Source organism: Sus scrofa, chromosome 8 (assembly GCF_054392235.1).
Source record: "Sus scrofa isolate SSC_HxYL_T2T_F1_AM1 chromosome 8, Sscrofa_HxYL_maternal_Yorkshire_Landrace_v2.0, whole genome shotgun sequence".
NCBI classification, from domain to species: domain Eukaryota; kingdom Metazoa; phylum Chordata; class Mammalia; order Artiodactyla; family Suidae; genus Sus; species Sus scrofa.
The window spans coordinates 108,587,250-108,608,635 of record NC_139390.1 but is presented as its reverse complement, the minus strand read 5'-3'; the positions used below and the strand labels follow the sequence as shown (position 1 = coordinate 108,608,635).

Genomic DNA, 21,386 nt, shown 5'->3' with positions numbered 1-21,386 from the left:
GATAGTCTTATCTTTTCTCTTCTGCCCCCATTCTTAATCCTCCTACTTAGCTAACAAACTTTTTCAAGTTGATCTGCCATCAGTAGTCCAATAGAAATGATAAGTTAATTGACTATCATAATGAGTTAATACTTATTAGTAATTTCCTGTGTTGCTCCTCCTAGGAGCAAATGCATCTAAAATTTCTTTAAGGCAGAGAGAAATGCTTAATCCAAACAAGGCCACAGTGTAAACAGCACCGTCAAAGGAAACTGAAGATTTCAGAGGGCCTGGGGCAGCTGTGAATTTGATGTCAACCTTCATCTTCAGTTTCTCAAGCGGTAAAATAAGATACTGGATTAGACGAAATCCCTTTCAACTCATTCTATTCTTCTTCAAAATTTTCTATACCAGTTCAATTTAGGAAGTGTGGTACTAAGATCGTTTTAGGTGGGGGACTTCAGATGATCCTCAAATCACACTGTATAGATCACTATCTACTCCTATCAGATCAGTCCTAAGTAAGAATAGTCTTCCTTCTACAATCTTGGTTCTGTTAATACTGTTTTCATTCAGGCTTAAATGAACACCTAAAACACAACTGTAGGGATATTTGATTTCCAGATGATGGAATAAAGGCCTTTCTCTCACCCCATCACCTCTCCAAAATTATCTCCCTAAATAACAAAGACACAAAACACAAATTTCATCTTTCTTGAAAACCAGAAGATATTTATCACCCCACTTACCAATATACGAAAAGGAGATAAGTTGGAAGAATGGTGAATGATTTAACAGAAGAGAAGGAAAGTGCAATCAGAGTGCCTGTAGCAAAAAGCAAGCTGATCCCCCGATATCATAAAAGACCCAGAAATTGAAAGCAAAAGAAATCCTAGAAAGTAGAGACAAGGTAGAAGCCTAAAATGGAGGAAATGGCTGAGATTTTGTATAAGTGGTGTGTAGCAACACCGCCCCCCAGATTGCTAACCCTTAACTGACCCGATCAAGTGATAACCCTCCCACATGTATATACACACATACAAACAACTGAGTAGCACGGGTTTGAAATGTGCAGGTCCATTTGTGCACATAGCTTTTCAGTAAATATACTAGAAAAACTTTTGGAGATCTGTGACAATTTGAAAAACCTCAGACGAACCACAGGGCCTAGAAATATTGAAAAAACTAAGAAAAAGGTAGGCATGTCGTGACTACATAAAATATATGTAGATACTAGTCTGTTCTTACATAGGCATCAGGTGAGTGATATTTAATTACAATATGTTTAAATAATTAAATAATATATTTTAAAATCACATGCTAGTTTTCTTACCTGTTTTATAATTTTGCTTTCAAAGAATTACATTACCACATTAGTATGTCTCTCCCTTTCTCTCTTTCAGATGGAGCAACTGTGTGTCAGTCTATCATCACAGGCAAATGGTTTTTTTAAAAAAAGTACCCATGTTTCTAATACTGTATTATGAATATGGCATGGTAATACTGTATGCCATAGAAATTTTTTAACCGTTGGTTCTTTCTTTAGCGTATAGGCTAGGCTACTATGAAGTGACTGTATAGATTACACTAGGCTACCATAAAGCAATCATATTGCTACTTCTTCATTATCAATGCATGAATATCTGCAAATAAATATGAATTTCCTTTTCACATTATTTTTTCATTTTTAATGGTTAGTGTCAGTAATACATATAATATCTACAGTGTTTTGTACCATAGAAGACAGTATTGATATAGGTGCTGACAGATCGATGATTCATTTTAACAGACAGCATAAGCTTACAGTATCAATAAACACAGTAGAATACTATGAACATGTTTTTTCTTCCTTATGATTTTCTTAGCATTTTCTTTCTCTAACTCACTCTATTGAAAGATACAATTATATGACACATATAACATACAAAATATGTGTTAACTGTTTGTATTATTGGAAGGCTCTGGTCAACAGTAGGCTAATAGTAGTTAAGTTCTAAGGGGGAGCCAAAAGTTATACACGGATTTTCAGCTCTGCAGGAAGTCAGTGCCTCTAGTCACTGCCACTGTTCAAGGGTCAACTGTACATAGTGAAAGGATTACTGCAGTCCAGGTAATTAACATATCCACCTCCTCACATAGTGACCTTTTGTGTGTGTATGATGACAAAACCTGAAATCTACCTTCTCAGCAAATGGCCAGGATATGGAAACAACCTAAGTGTCATGGACTGATGAATAGAAAAAGAAACGTGTGTGTGTGTGTGTGTGTGTGTGTAAATATATACATATATTCAGCTTCAACAGAGGAGATCCTGCCATTTGTGACAACACGGTCAAACCTTGAAGACATTAAGCTAAGTGAAATAAGCCAGACACAAAAAGAAAAAACTGCATGATCTCACTTATATGTGGAATCTTAAAAAGATAAAATACATAGAAGCAGCAAGCAGAATCATAGTTTAAGGGGCTGGGAGGTGGGGGAATTGAGGAGACGGTGGTCAAAGGGTACAAACTTGAAGTTATGTAGGAAGAATAAATCTAGAGATCTAACGTAGAGTATGAGGAAGATAACTAATAATACTATATTGGATACAGGAGCTCTATTATTGATTTACTAAATAACCTTTAGAAATTCACTTCACTTTGTACCAATTTCCTCACCTGCCAAGTGACAGAATCTGCTTTAAAGAGGTGTGATTCAAGTTAATTTGTATAAATGATACCATGAGGTATTCTATAAACACAAATTACTGCTTTTATCATGACAAATTTGGAAGCACTTCTTCAAGAAAAACTAAACAGCATCTTCTCTTCTAGAAGCTCTCTCTTAAAGATAACACTGCTGAGAAATCTAATGATTTTGTGCATGGATGTTAATAAATATAAGGATTGAATCCTCATACTAAAACTAGACTCAAGTTCTTGTCTCGATTTACTGAGTTTTTGCCAACTGTGAGTCGATTCTTCCCTTTTCTTGAAACTCTTCTCTCTAGGCAACCCTGTCTTACTTAGTACCACCTGCTGCTTATCTTTTTCTGTGTTCTCTGCTTGCTAATCTTTCTTTCTGACCCTCTAAACAAACAAAGATGTCCTCAGAAAGCTAGCTCAGGTTCCCTTTGTTTCTCTTTGCACTCCTTCCTTGGGGGTAATATCATGAACTCATACAACTCTATAACAATTCCCTTCAGAGGTTACACTGTCGAATTCTCCCAAGCTTTAAACTAGCATTTCCACTCTCCTGCTTGACACCTCTATCATAATTACCTGAAAAATCAGATCCTCCGCTTTGTTCCTTTCTTTTCAACAATGACATCATGACCTTAGTCGTATCCTTCAGAATCATCAAGCCATCTCTGACCCTGCTTTGTCTTTAAACCCCTCATGGATAGTTAGCTGCAAATTTCCATAGATTATGTCTGTGTATTCTCTCTTCCAATCTCTCCCCACTCCATCCCATCAGACCTACACTACTACACATCCTAATCTCAGCCTGGCGGGACAGCTACAATAGCCCCCTAATTTATTCATTCACATGTTGCCAATTGCCACTTCAATCCATGCTAGTCTCAGGGTGGCTTTGATCAAACCATTGCTGCTTTGAAACAATCAATGGCTCCCTATTACCTCCCCTTGACATACAAGATTTTCTACATTAATGCCCAAAACTAATACAACCAGCTAAATCTCACCACTCTCCTACACATACTCACAGCAAAATTCATTTAATATTCCCTGTATGGGCATGCCTGGCATTTTGGAAGGGGGAGGGGAAGTGCGAATTAATTACCCACTCTATCCCATTTATCCTGCCTCCTATTCCATTTATTTTTTAAGGGTCATGAAGGTTTTCGTGTCCTCTAGACAATCTTATGTAACCTTACATTGTCTGTTTCTCCCTTTCACTTGGCTCTTCATGATTCTATCCTTGAGTATATGTATTTATGCATTTATTTTAATTTGTAGTATAATTGCCCTGCCCTATTTTATTTCTACCTCTCCCTTATGAGATTTTAAACTCCTTGAGTGTGGAAAGGTTGTCATACTTTTTTCTTTGGCTTGTCTGTATCTAGTCTGCACTTTGCACATGTAAATGCTAAGGAAATGTCTTTAAATTAAAACTCACAGGAACTGCCTTCGAATGCTTTGGAGTAGTTCACATTTAATAACTAAAAACTTTGAGAATGAGTTAATCTTGCCAATGACATACTACTTGGTCCTAGATTTGCTAACAGTTGGGGAAAAGGAAGTCTTGGTTTGAAGCAATGGTCGAATCAAGAGTTCTATTGAAGGATTTAAAAAAAAAAAAGTCTTGTTAGTGATATAGCAGATGACACACTTCCTCCTAAGTCCTCCTAAGTCAGTCTGTTTAAAATTTCCAAATAGAGGAGTTCCCATCATGGCCCAGTGGTTAATGATTCCGACAAAGAACCATGAGGTTTCGGGTTCGATCCCTGGCCTTGCTCAGTGGGTTAAGGATCCGGCATTACCCTGTGAGCTGTGGTGTAGGTCGCAGACGCAGCAGCTCAGATCCCGCGTTACTGTGGCTCTGGTGTAGGCCGGCGGCTACAGCTCCGATTAGACCACTAGCCTGAGAACCTCCATATGCTGTGGGAGCAGCCCTAGAAAAGGCAGAAAGACAAAAATAAATGAATAATAATAATAAATAAAATAAAATTTCCAAATGGAATACAGGAGCATGGAACAGTGAAGTGAGCAAAAGGGTTATGATAAGAAATCTTTTTGGTAAAAGTGGGATCCTACCCTCAGCATCCTGCTGAATGTTAAATTCAGCTATTCTATTCTGGCTACTGAAAATGACCCTGGAGCCTTGGTAGGCTGGGTATTGGTCTCCAATTTTATCCTAGGGCTGTATGTTCACTTTCTGACCTCTTAAAAATGGTGGCCATGTTCTACTCAAAGGTGCAATAAAGGACTAATCTCTGCTGCAGATATCAAGTTAGCTTGCCACTGGCATGTCTCAAATAAATATAAAAGGCTTGCTTCCCCACCTCCATAAGGATGGTTTATTAACGTATATTTTCTTCAAATGACTGGCCTTCTCAGCCGCTTTACAAAATAAGAACACTGCAACATTTGCTTATTGAATTATGTAAGGTCAGCAGATAGGAGAGATGTTCCACCGCCAGTGAGACAGCAAGTCTACATTAGAATTTGTCCCAGTGCTTTGTGTAATTGACCTCAAGCTTCAAAAAGCAATGTGTGTAATCTCTGCTCCACCCTACTTTCTCAGGTAAGAGTGCTTTGGCGTCCCATTTAGTATGGATTTAAGATAAAAGAAAAAAACTTAAATCAAGAAATTGAGGTGGGTTATAAAAACCAAAGTTGCAAGAAGAAAAATGGATAATATTTTAAACCTCATGGAGGTGGGGAATTGAGCTGGCCGCGCTCTCATCCCAAAGGAAATAACGTCCCTACATTTCCTGGGCCATTTCAACTCCAGACTAATCTTCAGCGATAACTGAACCACATCGGGATGCGTCGCTCGTTTTAAATCAGAAACCTTCCCTAGGCGATCTACGCCCAGCCTCTGATTTCTGTTTTTTTATAGCCAGGTGAGCTCGAGATCAGGTCGGTTCCGTGTCTCCCCAGAGGCCTCGCACCCGGGCTCTGGGCAGCAGGGGGCGCTGCAGAACCTCCATCCCTGACCAGGAGACAACCAATTCCCGTCCCAGGCTGTTAATGCCGCCCGCCAAGACTGGTCCCAAGTTCTCTACCTATCTGTGCGTTCTTCCTAAAAAAGAGAGTGAACCCCGCGACACGCCTAAGGTACGTGACAAAAGAAATAGAAAGCATGCACTCTATCAAATGAACTATCCTCTTTTTCATCCTCTCGCTGGTGAAAGGCTCGCAGCTGGTTAAAGGCTGTTTTCCAAGATTTGGAATTAAGAAAAGTTGCTCTTTCTCACATAGTAGAGCTCCAACCTCTACCTTCCTTAAAAAAAAAGAAACAACTACTGACCCTGAGCCACCTGGGAACTACAACCAAGTACCTCTTAAACGGTTCCCGCGGCCGCCCAACGCCCACTCTCTCCCCGGGAGACCCGGTGGGGCTTCGGCTCCAGTTTTCTCCCAACTGTGAATGAGCCGTCGGGAAAAGAGGCGACTGGGCAAACCCCAACCCACACTCTGTATCGCACACAGTCCCCTCCTTTCTCCCTACTTCCGCCGGCCGGGAACGTAGGACTCGGGTTCCAGGAGTGGCTTCGAGCTAGGAGGAGGCCAGGTTCGAGTGCGCGCCTGGATCTAAGCACATCTTCCCCTTCTTTGACTTCCCGGCAGAAGCTCGGGGACCCCGGGGTCCATTTTCCGCGAGGTTCCAGACCATGGGGCAGTGGTGAGCGTGTCCTCGGTTGTAGGGAAGCAGGCGTCTGCTTACTGAAGAGCTGGTCTGGCGTCCGTTGTGTCAGTCTGCGGGACTGTTCCGTGCGCTTGAGCCGGGACAGAGACCCCGGCCATGCCTTTGGCGCCCCCCAAGTCCCTCTACAGAGCAGGACAAAGGGGGCGAGACCCCGGTCTAGGTCGACCCTAATAGAACTACCAAGTCGTCCCAAATAGAACTACCGTGGAGGGGTGGGATTTAAGGGTCCAGGGCACGTCGCGGGGCGGCCGAGAAGCGCCTACCCTCCCCCCGCCCGGCACCGCCCTCCCGAGGCGCGGGCCGTGGTCCGGCCGGGTACTCACATGTCGGGCCTCGGGGAGAAGGGCGGCGGGCAGTAGCCGTGCGGTTCCCGCTGAGAGGGCGCCAAGCGCGGCTCGAGACCCCCGTTGACGCCCCTCCAGCCCCGCCGGCGGCGCTGCGGCTCCGCGCCTTCGTCCTCGCTCTCCTCCTCCTCTTCCTCCGGCGCGGGGAAGGTCACCCTCACTTGTTCTTTACACTTCCTGACCTTGGTGGACATCGTGCCGGCCGCGGTCCGAGCGCGGGGATGCCGGCCGCCAGCCTCTGCCGCCGCCGCCGCCGCCGCGCTGTCTCTTCGCAGTGCCGCTTCCCCACCTCCCGCGACTCCAGCAGCCCCGGGCAGCCCGGGGCGGGGAGGCAGGAAGAGAGAAAGGCACGGCCCGAGACCCGCAGTTAGAGGCGTGAACCCAAGCAGAGTCGCCGCCGCCGCCCACCATCAAACCGTAGGGGCAGTTGTCGCGCTGGTGGCTGCGGGTAGGAAGCCCGGAGCCGAGCGGGTGCTGGAAAAGGCTCTCCCGCCCCGCGGCGGCGGCGGCGGCGGCGGCGATGCCTCCTCCGCGCCCGTCTTCTGTCTCCGACAGCATCACTTGCTAGGACAGCACCTTACACAGGGTGAAAGAGAGTGAGGGAGGGAGGGAGGGAGGGAGGGAGAGGAGGGGAAGAATCAATTCCTGATCAGACGTTGAGAACCGGAGAGGAAATCAGACCAGCAGGTAGGGAGTAAGGAAATCGAAGAAACTTCCCTCCCCATTCTCCCCTTTTTCTTCCAAAAGAACCCTTTTCCATTTAGAAATATAGGTTTCTTAAGAAAGGGAGAAGGAAGTTGGCTGCCTTGTTAATGTTCCTGCAGTCGTATTTACCCTATTCAACTTTATAATTGTTTCAACTAGCATCATTTGTTGCTTCTCACTTAGTTGAACCTACTGAGGTTTCAGGACATTCCCCTGACTGCCAAGAACTGTAATGTTTTAAATGTGCCTGATTCTTCAGTTTTGTTTTTTTTTTTAATGAAACTCAAAAACATCTAATAAGGTTTATATACTTTTCAAGAAATACTTTCCAGCAAAATTTTAAGTATTTTTTTAAACTTAAAAACTGCATTTTATCTAAAATTCAAGAGCAATATTACATCTGGGAGAAAAGACTCATGGAATTTTAGTCAGAATAAGTTTTATGCAGCAAAGAATTTATCACTCATTTTAGAAATGAAAAGCTGAGGCCTAGAGGGACTGAACTCAGTGTTACTCAAGGTCGGTAATAGAAAATTCAGATTAGACAGACCTAGAAGAATATATTTTCCAAGGCTTTCTACTGCCTCAAGTAAACAGCTTTCCTACAAGTCCAATGTGGAAGAATCACAAAAGTACCAGATATGCTGTGATGAAATAAAATATTTTTAACTATCAAATTATACTATATTTTTTGAAGAGCAATTCTTCTCAAATATAAACAAAGCACAAGGAAATTTAGCACTTTTGAATTAGTCTTTAAAAGTAAATAATGTGTTTTATTAAAATGATAATGTCTGTATGTTTAAGGAAGCAATGATCTTTTATACCTCTGTTACAAAAAAAAAAATAATAATGTCTAGTGTTTTACAGTTGGAAGCATGTTCCCATACCAGCACATGTAGAAATAGAAGTGTTAAAATCCTCACAATGCAAGTTTCCAGACCCCTTCAATTCCACCTCCGAACTACCTCTAAAGCAGGACTGCTTTCCACAACCCCAAACCATTGCTTCAGTGAAGGCTCCCATCTCCCCCCTGTCGTCTAGTCTTTCTGCAGCCCACCTCTCCCATGCCATTTCATTCTCCACGCTACTACAGAGCCTCTGCCCAGAGCAAGTCTGATCATGACTTTCAACTGTAAAAATCTCTGGTGGCTTCCCACTGCTTTCAGGATAAAATCCAATTTTGGCATAACCAGCCCTTCCTTGTCTGACCCTAATTCTTCAGTGTCTCCTCCCATCCTCCCTCATTCACATCCTAACTCCAATTACCCTGAACTTCACAGTGATTGACTGATAGTCTAGACATTTTCCCTTTTCCCTGCCTGTGTCTATGGTATTCCTGTCACTGAAACGTCTCTCTCCCCTCATTCACGTGGCACACTTTTACTTTTCTCTGAAGACCTAGATTAGACATGTCCTCTGATTTGGCATCCCTCCTGCTTCCCAGGGAAGTTCCCACAGCCCTTGGCCCTCACCAGGCACTCTGCATACAACAATCTTACCAGGAGTCACAACAAATTGAAATTAACTCTTTATGTGCCTGTCTCCTTTTTAGACTGTGAATTCCTTGAGGATGGTTTGGCGTCTTATTTACTTTGCTGTACTTGGGAATTCATCTTTTTGTCTTTGCTTTAGGTTCAATACCTGATGTGCAGGACGAGCTCAGTAAATGTTGAGTAAATTCAGGAAATCTACAGGTTCTTTCTAATTATGTTAACAAGTACATGAACTGCTCTTATGAGGCTCTGGATAGAAGCACTGTGGGAATGCTGGCGTCATAAGAGTTTACTCTTACATATGGTTATTAGTTTGCTAGGGCTGCCATAACAAAGGATCACAGACTGGGTAGCTTCAACAGCAGAACTTGGTTTTCTGACAATTCCGGAGGCTGGAAGTCTGAGATCAAGATATCAGCAGGGTTGATTTCTTCTGAGGCCTCTCTCCTTGCTGTCTTCTCCAAGAGTCTTTACATGGTCTTCCCTCTGTGAGTGTCCTCTTCTTTTAAGTCTCCTCTTCTTTTAAGAATCCTAGTCAGGGAGTTCCTGCTGTGGCATGGAGGGTTAAAGGACCTAGCATTGCTGCAGTTGTGGAATAGGTTGCAGCTGCAGCTCTGATTCAGTCCCTGGCCCGGGAACGTCCATATGCTGCAGGTGCATCCATTAAAAAATTACAGACAACAACCAAAAAACGCCCTTCAGATTAAGTTAGAGCTCCCTAATGACCTCAGTTTTAGCTTAATTACCTCCTTAAAGACCTTATTTCCAAATACAGTCACATTCTGAGGTACTGGTGGCTAAGACCTCAAATATGAATAGGGGACAGAGGCCCAGTTCAGCCCATAACACAAAGTAACTCTCCTGGGCTGTGAGAACTGATCCATCCAGAGTCTGCTAATATTTTAATTTTTTTATTTTTCTTTTCTTTTTAGGGTGGCAACTATGGCATATGGAAGCTCCTATGCTAGGTGTCAAATCCGAGCTGCAGCTGCTGGCCTACCCCACAGATCCTTAACCCACTGAGTGAGGCCAAGGATTGAACCCTCATCTTTATGGATACTAGTTGGATTCGTAAACCGTGGAGCCACAACAGGAACTCCAACAACATTTTTATTTTTAAACAGTACATTCATGAGATTAATGAAAACCAAGGAGAGGAAATCTAAAAGAAAGTAGGTTGTCATAAGAGAGAGAAAATATGGACTGTCTGTGTACTCATGAAATAAGTGTTTGCTTCATATACATTCAAAATCCGTAACTTGTTTGGGAGAAAAACAACAAAATCAGTATTCAGAAAATCAACTGTTGAGGCAGGTTATTTTTAAGTAGAAGTGACCACTGAGGCATGAGAAGCATAATTTTCATGATAAGTCTGAATTAAATAAAAGCAAAAAAAAAAATTTTAATGGCTGCACCCACAGCATATGGAAGTTCCCGAGCCAGGGATTGAATCCAAGCCACAGTTGCAACCAATGCTGCTGGATCCTTTAGCGCACTGTCCTAGGTTGGGGATTGAACCTGCACTTCCTCAGCGACTTGAGCTGCTGCAGTAAGATTCTTAACCCATTGTGCCACAGTGGGAATTTCAAATACAAACAATTTTTAAAAATCTGGTAAAAGGAGATGGATTCCAGTTTTCCTCCTACATCTCTAAGAAATGCTGTACCTTCTTTAAAATCTGTTTTATAAACTGTGGAAAGCTCTGTGCTCGCTCGCTCTCTCTCTCTCTCTCTCTCTCTCTCTCTCTCTCTCTCTCTCTCTCTCTCTTTCTGTCTCCTGTCTCTTTCTCCAGGAAACACACTTAATAAGAAGACACTGTTGAGCAGTAATTCTTGCTCCCTGGGATGAAGGTTAGACCTAGCAGTTTTCCCAAGGGAGCAAGAGCATGGAAGCAGGTATAATGTTTCAAACAGTGCACATTTTTTTTTCCTCCTTAAGAATAGAACTTCTTTTATGAGTGGATTTTGCTTTGCTTTAAAACAATATTTTTTTAGAGCAGTTTTAGTTTCACAGGAAAAATGAGTGCAAAGTATAGAGTTCCCATACAACCCCTACCCGGACACATGTGTAGCTTCGCCCATGATCAACCTCCCCCATCAGAGCGGTACATTTTCTACAACTGGTGAACCTCTACTGACACATTTTTATTACTCAGAGACCATAGTTTACATTAGAGTTCACTTTTGGTGTTGTACATTCTATGGGTTTGGACAAGTTTATAATGACAAATATCCATCACACAGAGTAGTTTCACTGCCCTAAAAATCCTCTGTACTTTGCCTATTCATCCCACCCTTCCCCCAACCCCTGGCAACCACTTCTTTTTAAATTTTCTCTATAGTTTTGCATTTTACAGCATGTCATATAGTTGGAATTGTGTAGTATGCAGCCTTTTTAGATTGGTTTTTCTCCACTTAATGATATATATTTAAGTTTCCACGATGTCCTTTCATGACTTGATAGCTCATTTCTTTTTAGTATCAAATAACATAGCATTCCCTGAATGCACCACAGTTTCTCTATCCATTCACCTACTGAAGGACATCTTGGTTGCTTCCAAATTTTGGCAGTTATGAACAAAGCTGCTGTAAACATCTGTGTGCAGGTTTTTGTGTAGACATAAGTTTTCAACTCCTTTGGTTAAATATCAAGGAGCATGATTACTGGATATGGTAAAAGTATGCTCAGTTTTATAAGAAACCTCCAAAGTGTCTTTCAAAACAACTGCACCATTTTGCATTTCCACCAGCAATGAATGAGAGTTCCTGATGCTTCACATCCTCACCAGCATTTGGTGTTGTCAGTGTTGTGATTTTGGCTGTTCTAATAAGCATGTAGTAGTATCTCGTTTTAATTTGAATTTCCCTGCTGAGGTATGGTATGGAGCATTTTTTGTTTTATTTTGTTTTGTTTAATAGTTATTTCCCCAATACAATTTTTTTTTCTACTGTACAGCATGGTAACCCAGTTACACATACATGTACACATTCTATTTTCTCACATTATCATGCTCCGTCATAAATGACCAGACATAGTTCCCGGTGCTACACAGCAGGTTCTCATTGCTAATCCATTCCTAAGGCAATAGTTTGCATCTATTAACCCGAAGCTCCCCAACCACCCCACTCCTTCCTCCTCCCCCTTGGCAACCACAAGTCTATTTTGCAAGTCCATGGTTTTCTTTTCTGTGGAAAGGTTCATTTGTGCCTTATATTAGATTCCAGATATGTGAAATCATATGGTATTTGTCTTTCTCTTTCTGACTGACTTCGCTCAGGATGAGAGTCTCTAGTTCCATCCATGTTGCTGCAAATGGCATTATTTCATTCTTTTTTATGGCTGAGTAGGATTCCATTGTGTATATGTACCACATCTTCCAAATCCAATTGTCTGTTGATGGACATTTGAGTTGTTTCCATGTCTTGGCTATTGTGAATAGTGCTGCAATGAACATGTGGGTGCATGTGATGTGTCTTTTTTAAGGAAAGTTTTGTCGAGATATATATGCCCAAGAGTGGGATTGCTGGGTCATATGGTAGTTCTATGTATAGTTTTCTAAGATATCTCCACACTGATCTCCATAGTGGTTGTACCAGCTTACATTCCCACCAACAGGGCAGGAGGGTTCACTTTTCTCCACACCCCCTCCAGCATTTGCTATTTGTGAACTTATTAATGATGGCCATTCTGACTGGTGTGAGGTGGCATCTCGTAGTTTGGGTTTGCGTTTCGCTAAAAATCAGTGATGTTGAGCATTTTTTCATGTGCTTGTTGGCCATCTGCACATCTTCCTTGGAAAAATGTCTATACAGATCTTTTGCCCATTTTTCAATTGGGTCATTGGCTTTTTTGCTGTTGAGCTGTATAAGTTGCTTGTATATTCTAGAAATTAAGCCCTTGTCAGTTGCATCGTTTGAAACTTTTCTCCCATTCTGTAAGTTGTCTTTTTGGTTTTTTGTTATGGTTTCCTTTGCTGTGCAAAAGCTTGTCAGTTTGATTAGGTCCCATTGGTTTATTTTTGCTCTTATTTCTGTCGCTTTGGGAAACTGACCTGAGAAAACATTTGTAAGGTTGTTGTCAGAGAATGTTTTGCCTATGTTCTCTTCTAGGAATTTGATGGTATTTGTCTTATATTTACATCTTTCAGCCATTTCGAGTTTATTTTGGTGCATGGTGTGAGGGTGTGTTCTAGTTTCATTGATTTACATGCAGTTGTCCAGGTTTCCCAGCAATGCTTGCTGAAAAGACTGTTTTTTTTTCTCCCATTTTATGTTCTTGCCTCCTTTGTCAAAGATTAATTGACCCTAGATGTCTGGGTTTATTTCTGGGTTCTCTATTCTGTTTCATTAGTCTGTCTGTCTGTTTTTATATCAGTACCACACTGTCTTCATGACCGTGGCTTTATAATATTGCCTGAAGTCTGGGAGAGTGATGCCTCCTGCTTGGTTTTTGTTCTTCAGAATTGCTTTGGCACTTCTGGGTCTTTTGTGGTTCCATATAAATGTTTGGATTGTTTGTTCTAGCTCTGTGAAAAATGTCATGGGTAATTTGATAGGGGTTTCATTGAATCTCTAGATTGCTTTGGGCAGAATAGCCATTTTTACAATATTAATTTTTCCAACCCAGGAGTATGGGATATCTTTCCAATTCTTTACATCTTCTTTAATTTCCTTGATGAATGTTTTATAGTTCTCAGCATATAAGTCCTTTACCTCCTTGGTCAGGTGTATTCCCAGGTATTTCATTTTTGGGGTGCAATTTTAAAAGGTATTTTATTTTTGTACTCCTTTTCTAGTATTTCATTTTTAGTATAGAGAAATGCAACTGATTTCTGAATGTTAATCTTATGTCCTACTACTTTGCTGAATTTGTTGACCAGTTCAGTTAGTTTTTGGGTTGAGTCCTTAGGGTTTTCTATATATAGTATCATGTCATCTCTATACAGTGACAGTTTTACCTCTTCTCTTCCTATTTGGATGCCTTTTCTTTCTTTTGTTTGTCTGATTGTTGTGGCTAGGACTTCCAGTACTATGTTGAATAACAGTGGTGAGAGTGGACATCCTTGTCTTGTTCCAGATTTTAGTGGGAATGATTTCAGCTTTTCTCCATTGAGTATTTGTTGTGGGTTTGTCATAAATGATTTTGATTGTGTTATGTTCCCTCTATACCCACTTTGGCAAGAATTTTTATCATGAATGGATGTTGGACTTTGTCAAATGCTTTTTCTGCATCTGTTGAGATGATCATGTGGTTTTTTACTTTTCTTTTGTTAATGTGGTGTAAGACGTTGATTGATTTGCGTATATTGAACCATCTTTGTGAACCTGGGATGAATCCCACCTGATCGTGGTATATGATCTTTTTCATATGTTTTTGGATTCGGATGACTAAAATTTTGTTTGAGAATTTTTGCATCTATGTTCATCAAAGATATTGGCCTATAGTTTTCTTTTTTGGTGGTTATAGTTTTCTTTTTTGGTGGTATCTTTGTCTGGTTTTGGAATTACAATGATTGTGGTGTCATAGGATGTCTTTGGGAGTGTTCCTTCTTCTTCAACCTTTTGAAAAAGTTTAAGGAGGGTGTGTATAAGTTCCTCTTTTTATGTTTCGTAGAATTCACCTGTGAAGCTGTCGTCCTGGACTTTTATTTGTAGGGAGTATTTTTATGACATACTCAGTTTCATTTCTAGTGATCAGCCTGTTCAGTTGATCTATTTCTTCTTGTTTCAGTTTTGGCAGACTGTAAGTCTCTAGAAAGTTGTCCATTTCTTCCAGGTTGTCAAATTTGTTGGCATACAATTGTTCATAGTATTATCTCATGTTTTTTTGTATTTCTGTATTATCCATTGTGACGTCTCCTTTTTCATTTCTGATTTTGTTTATTTGGGTTTTTTCTCTCCCCTTCTTGGTGAGTCTAGCCAGGGGTTTGTCAATTTTGTTTACCTTTTCAAAGAACCAACTCTTGGTTTGATTGATTTTGTCTATTTTTTGAATCTCTATTTTATTGATTTCCTCTTTGATCTTTATGATTTCCTTCCTTCTGCTGACTTTAGGTTTTGTTTGTTCTTCTTTTTCTAATTCATTTAGGTGTTGGGTTAATTTGTTGATTTGAGATTTTTCTTCTTTTTGGAGGAAGGCCTGTATTGCTATGAATTTCCCTCTGAGCACAGCTTTTGCAGCATCCCATAGATTTTGAGTGGATGTGTCTTCATTATCATTTGTCTTGAGGTATTTTTTAATTTCCTTCTTGATTTCCTCATTGACCCATTGGTTTTTTAGTAGCATATTATTTAGTCTCCATGTAGGCAGTTTTTTCTCCTTTCTTTCCTTTGGTTGATTTCTAGTTTCATGCCATTGTGGTCAGAGAAGATACTTGAAATAATTTCTACATTCTTAAATTTGTTGAGGTTAGCTTTGTGCCCCAGTAGGTGATCAATTCTTGAGAATATTCCATGTGCACTTGAGAAGAATGTGTGTTCTGATTTTTTTGGATGTAATGTCCTGAAAATGTCAATTAAGTCTAACTTTTTTATTGTGTCCTTTAGGACCTCTGTTGCCTTATTGATTTTCTGTCTAGAGGATCTGCCCATTGTTGTGAGTGGGGTGTTAAAGTCTCCTGCTATGATTTTATTCCCATCAGTTTCTCCTTTTATGCCTGTTAGTATTTGTTGTAGGTATCTGGGTGCTCCTATCTTAGGGGCGTATATATTGATGATTGTAATATCTTCTTTTTGAATGGATTCTTTAACCATTAAATAGTGTCTGTCTTTGTCCTTCTTTATGGCCTGCATTTTAAAGTCTATTTTGTCTGATATGAGTATTGCAACTCCTGCTTTATTGTCTTGTCCATTGGCATGAAATATCTTTTCCCATCCCCTCACTTTCAATCTATATGTGTCCTTTGCTCTAAGGTGAGTTTCTTGTAGGCAGCAGATTGAAGATTTTTGCTTTTTTATCCAATCTGCTACTCTTTGTCTTTTGATTGGAGCATTCATTTCATTGACATTTAAGGTGATTATTGATAGATACGTATTTATTGCCATTTTAAACCTTGTTTTCCAGTTGATTCTATGTTTCTCTTTTTGGTTGGATGGTTTCCATTTATTTTATGCTTAAGTACTTTTCTTTTCAGTTTTTGTGAATGTAATGTTTGGTTTTGATTTGTGGTTGCCCTGTTTTTTTAAGCCATTAAGCCCTTCCTATATCTGCTTGCTTTTGCCTGATAGTCATAAAGGCTCAGACACATCATTAAAATAAAAAATGGAATCTATATTTTCTTACTTTTCTTCCCCACATTGTATGATTTTGATGTCTTTTTTTTTTTTTAAAGCATCTTCATGTTTAGATCTGTATGCTTGCTTATTTAAGTGATTGCTTTCCAATTGTGGTTTCTTCTATCCTAATTCTTCTTTTTCTTTTTTTTCTCTCTCTCTCTCTTTAATTTAGAGAAGCCCTTTCAGTATTTCTTTTAGAATGGGGTTAGTATTGCTGTACTCTTTTAGCTTTTGTTTGTTGGAGAAATTCTTTATTTCCCCTTCTTTTTTTTTTTTTTTTTTTGTCTTTTTGCCATTGCTTGGGCCTTTCCCATGGCATGTGGAGGTTCCCAGGATAGGGGTCTAATAGGAGCTATAGCTGCCGGCCAACACCACAGCCACAGCAACTCGGGATCCGAGCCGAGTCTGCGACCTACACCACAGCTCACGGCAACACCGGATCGGTAACCCACTGAGCAAGGGCAGGGATCGAACCCGCAACCTCATGGTTCCTAGTCAGATTTGTTAACCACTGCGCCACGACGGGAACTCCTCCCCTTCTAATTTAAATGATATTCTTGGTGCTTTCATGTTTTTTTTTATTTGGTTTTCTGTCTGCTGTCCTGATTGGTGATTTCCATTATTTTATCTTCCACATCACTAATTCATTCCTCTGCATTATTCATTCTGCTCTTTATTGCCTTGAGCTCAGTTTGTATCTCTGCAAATGAATTTTATAGTTTTTCTTGGCTCCTCCTTATATTTTCTAGTTCCTTTCTAAAGGAATCTGCATTACTGTTCACATCCTCTCTTAATTCTTTCAGTATTTTCAATATCTCCCTTTTGAACTCAATGTCTGTCAGACTTCAGAGGTCTGTTTCATTGTTGACTGCTTTAGGTAAATTCTCCTTTTGCTTTAGCTGGGAATGGTTTCTGAGCTGCTTCATCTTGCTTGTGTTTTTCTTTTTCTGTGAGTTCAGGGAAGCCAAACTGTAGTCTTATAAGGCTACTTATATGCAAGAATACCCCTTTGTATTTTTGGGGGGGTTACTATTTATTTTTGGTGTGGGAATTCGAATATTTGCTGTCTCTTTCTTTGGTGTGAGCAGGCTGTTGTTCCCAGAATGCTCAGTGTGTCTTCAGGGAGAAGGAGGCAGTGGGTAGGGCCAGCAGTCAGTGCCTGGTCGTTGGGCTCTCAATAGCAGCAAGGATCTGCAGGAAGGTGGCACAGGCTACTCCTAGGTGCAGGCGCCTGGGAAGTGGTAATAAGCTCTACGCAGATCTTCAAGGGAACCAGAGCATTTGGCAGTAGCAACAGTAGGTTGGGTGAGTTTCCGGGAATGATGGCAACGACAGCTTGTGTTTGATTGCAGTGCCCTCTTCTGAGGTAATTGGAACCACAGGTGGTGCCTGTTCAGGGACCCCTATTGGGAGCAGGCCATGACCATCTCTAGAGTCAGTGATAACTGCGGTGGTTTGCCCCTACCACCTATAGACCATGCATGAAGAAAACCATCTCACTTAGCCCTTATGAGGTGTTGTAAAGGGCGCTCTAGTTGCAGGATCCTGGGAAGTGACAGAGATCATGCATGTGGGTATTGCCTGGAACACTTGGCAGTGGCAACAGCAGGGCAGTGTGTTCCCAGGGGTGCAAGAGCACCAGCAGGTGGTTTTTGGTCACAGTGCCCTCCTCTGTGGTGCCCTTTAGGTGAATCGGGCTGCAAGTGACTTTTGTTCAGATTATCTCTAATGGCAGTGGGTTATGCCCATGTCTGGAATCAGGGATAACTGTGGCGGTTTGCCCCTACCACCTGCAGACCATGCAAGAAGCACCCTGTCCCACTTTGCCCACGCAGGAGGTGCTGCACCAGTCACTCCTAGTTGTAGGGTCTTGGGAAGGGACAGTGACCAAGTGTCTGGGGGTCACCTAGAGTGTTTGGCAGTGGCATCTGCAGGATGGGTGTGTTCTCAGGGGAGTGAGAGCAACAGTGTATGGTGCTTGGTTGCAATGCCCTCTTTTTTTCTTTTTTGGCAATCCCTGAGGTGATTGGGGTTGCTGGTGGACCCCACTCACATGCCCCAGTGGTGGCAAGCCACGCCTCCCTCTGGCCTCTGAGATGACCACAGCAGTCTGTCCCTGCCACCTGTGGATCGTGTAAGAGGCATCACTTCGCACTTAGCCTATACAATAGGTGCCTGGCCTCCAGTAGCCTGCACAAGAAGTGCCTAATCTCCCTCAAATGAGCAAGAGGCTTCTTGCCACCTGTAGCCTCCGCAGAGCTTCCCCACCCTCTAAGCTTGCGGGGGTGCACCCTCCAGTACAGGGAGTTTCCTATGGAGACCCACCCCCTTCTTCTCTCCCCTCACCAACAATGGTGCCTTGCCTCTCCCGCAGGTCTGGACCTTCTCTTGGGTTCCCTCTGCTGTGGTGTTCCTCTCCTTGGCCCATGGCACACTGCTCCTTAGCCCTCTTGCTATCCCCAGTACTCTCCCCGGGACTAACCTCCAGAGCCTGAGTCTCAGCACCCAGCCCCTACCCGAGCATCTCATGTTGTGGTGTCCCGGCCGGTGGTTCAGATGATCTGCGCAGCTCTCACTGTGCTTTGCTGTTCTCAATTCAGTTGTTACGCTTTTCTCAGCGACCTTGAGGTCCCGCTGACTCAGCCGATCTTTAATCAGTTAGGTGGCTTCCCAGGAGGTGAGTTCCTTTTCTCCTTCCCAACTCCTTCTCAGGAATGCTAGTCCTGTCCTGATTCCTTTTCTCTCTCTCTTTTTTTCTTTTGTTCTACCCAGTTATGTCAAGAGTTTCTTGACCTTTTTGGAGGTTTAAGTTCTGCCAGCATTCAGGTGATGTTCTGTGTGAGTAGTTTTACATGTAGATGTGTTTTTTGATGTGTTTGTGGGAGAAGGTGTGCACGACCTCTTACTCCTTCACCATCTTGCTCCGCCTCTGGTATGGAGCATTTTTTAATATGCTTATTTGCTATCTGTATATCTTCTTTGGTGAGGTGTCTGTTAAGCTCCTTGGCCCATTTTTAATCTGGTTGTTTTCTTATAGTTGAGTTTTAAGAGTTCTTTGTATATTTTGGATAACAGTCTTTTATCAGATATGTCTTCTGTAAATACAATAGCCCCTCTTATCCACAATTTCCCATGGTTCAAAAATATTAAACAGAAGATTCCAGAAAGCAAACAGTTCCTAAGTTTTAAATCACAGGCTTTTCTTAGCAGTGTGATGAAATCTCACGTTATCTTGCTCAGATGTGAACTATCCCTTTATCCAGTGTATCACGATAGTCACTCAGTAGAAATCGCAGTTATCAGAACCTCTTCTGTGTTATCACTTGTGTTCAAGTAAGGCTTGTGTTCAGTGCTTGTGTTCAAGTAACGCTTACTTACATGATAATGGCACCAAAACACAAGAGTAGTGATTCAGATATGCAAAGAGAGGCCATAAAGGGCTTTCTTTAAGTAAAAAAGTGAAAGTTCTCAGCTTTAGGAAAGAAAAAAATTGTATGCTGGGTTGGCTAAGATCTACGGTAAGAAGGAATCTTTAATTCATGAAATTTTGAGGAAGAGAAAAGAAATTTGTGTTAGTTTTGCTGTCACACCTCAAACTGCAAAAGTTATGACCATAGTGTTTAAGTGCTGATGGAAAAGGCATTAAATTTGTAACACAAGCTATTTTGAGAGGGAGGGAGAGAGACAAGATTTACATAACTTTTATTACAGTATATTGTTATAATTGTTCTATTTTATTAGTTATTGCTGTTGATCTCTTACTGTGCCTCACTTCATAGGTATGCATGTATAAGGAAAACAATATATATAGGATTGCCTATCCATGGTTCTGGCATCCACTGGGGGTTGAGGATAAGGGGCAGCTACTGTATTTTCTCCTGGTCTGTGGCATGTCTTCTCATGCTCTTGATTCTTTGCTTTTTACAGTAAACAGAAGTCATTAATTTTTCTTAGCAGTATAAACTAGTAAGATGGGGAATGCTCCATATCAAAACAACTGAACCAGAAAAAGAAGGATCCCTGAAATGTATGATGTGGTAATTAGTACTCTATTGCCTTTTTACACAGACTTGACAGTGTTTTATTAACAGTGTCTCATTGATGCTTGCAGCTTTCTTGCAGGCCGAGGAGGTCTCAGGTAGTTTCTTACCTTAAAACATTTGCTTTGATAATTTCTTCATGAGTCACAAGTTTGGAACTCCAAATTTACTTTATCATAAAAAGAAGCTGCAAGTGATGGTTATACTTCCTGGATAGCCCACAAATGCTCACTTAAGTTAAACTTGTTTCAGTGACAGTATAGGGAGGTATCTAAGAACATATACTCTGGGCCAGAATCCTGGAGTCCAATCCCATCTCTGCTTCTCTGTGACTTTAAGGAAGCTACTTAACCTCTCAGAGCTTCAGTTCTTCCTTTGTAAAGTTAAGATATAATCATAGTACCCATTTTATAGAGCTGATTCTAGGTGTTAATTGCCTGGAAAAGTATGCCTGGCACCTAACAGGTACTGTGTAAGAATTAGCTACTATTAATTCACTATTGTGAACTATAGAACTAACAATAGAAGTCTGAAATCTGGTTCCTAAGGCAAGGACCTGCCATGTCTGATATCAATACCCCTCTATCTAAAATTTACTAAACTGTATAATTGTATTTATTAAATAGCATTTACTAAATTGCATAATTGTTGGCTTACTTGTCTCTCTCTCTCCCACTGGACCATAAGCTCTATTGAATGCAGGGACAGTGTCTCATCTGACATTGTCACACCATGTAATCATAAAACAGCAAGTGTTCAAATAAATGGTAACTAGAAATAGTAGCACTGGCAGTTGCAGCAGCAGATCTGGGTAAATATTTATGGAATGAAGATCCAGGTGTGAGGAGAAGGAAGAAGAGAACTTCCTCTGCTTTGGGCACAGTGCCAACTTTAAATATCTGGGAATAGGCAAAATTCCTCTTTGGTATCTCCCTCGTCTTTCTCTCCTATCTTTTCCTGACCTATTGTGCTTGTCTTCCCTGGTGCTTATGGACTCAGTGACTCTATAGTGTTTGAATTCTTCCACGATGTTACCTCTCTGGCCTGCTGTACTCCAAAAGTGCTCCAGGCTTCACAATCACCCTTCTATCCTGTGTTAGTTAAAACTGCTATTCCTTCAGGGCAACCAATTTCAGCTAGTTATTAAAGGGAAAGTGGCTTATGCAAATT

At 41.3% G+C, this 21,386-nt stretch overlaps 2 protein-coding genes across 16 annotated transcripts in view; one reads left to right on the top strand and one right to left on the bottom strand.

Moving 5' to 3' along the window:
• TRPC3 (transient receptor potential cation channel subfamily C member 3) overlaps nt 1-7,280 on the bottom strand; it is a 77,638-nt gene extending 70,358 nt beyond the window's left edge. For 4 of the 13 annotated variants that reach the window (XM_005666891.4, XM_013978918.3, XM_013978919.3 and 1 more), the window contains exon 1: nt 6,681-6,967. In XM_005666891.4, coding sequence (XP_005666948.1) covers nt 6,681-6,895 — 215 coding nt within the window. In that variant the 5' untranslated portion in view covers nt 6,896-6,967. Of the gene's footprint in view, nt 1-3,242; nt 3,372-5,989; nt 6,549-6,680; nt 6,968-7,109 lie in introns of those variants that run through there. The other 9 variants (XM_084970973.1, XM_084970974.1, XM_084970977.1 and 6 more) reach the window with 7 other exon arrangements.
• Nucleotides 5,665-21,386, top strand: part of LOC146400971 (uncharacterized) — a 168,020-nt gene continuing 152,298 nt past the window's right edge. For all 3 annotated transcript variants that reach the window (XR_014813092.1, XM_084973042.1, XM_084973041.1), the window contains exon 1: nt 5,665-5,765. Coding sequence is in view for 2 of the 3 variants with exons in the window: in XM_084973042.1 (XP_084829168.1) it covers nt 5,679-5,765 (87 nt within the window). In the remaining variant the exon portion in view is untranslated. The remainder of the gene's footprint in view (nt 5,766-21,386) is intronic.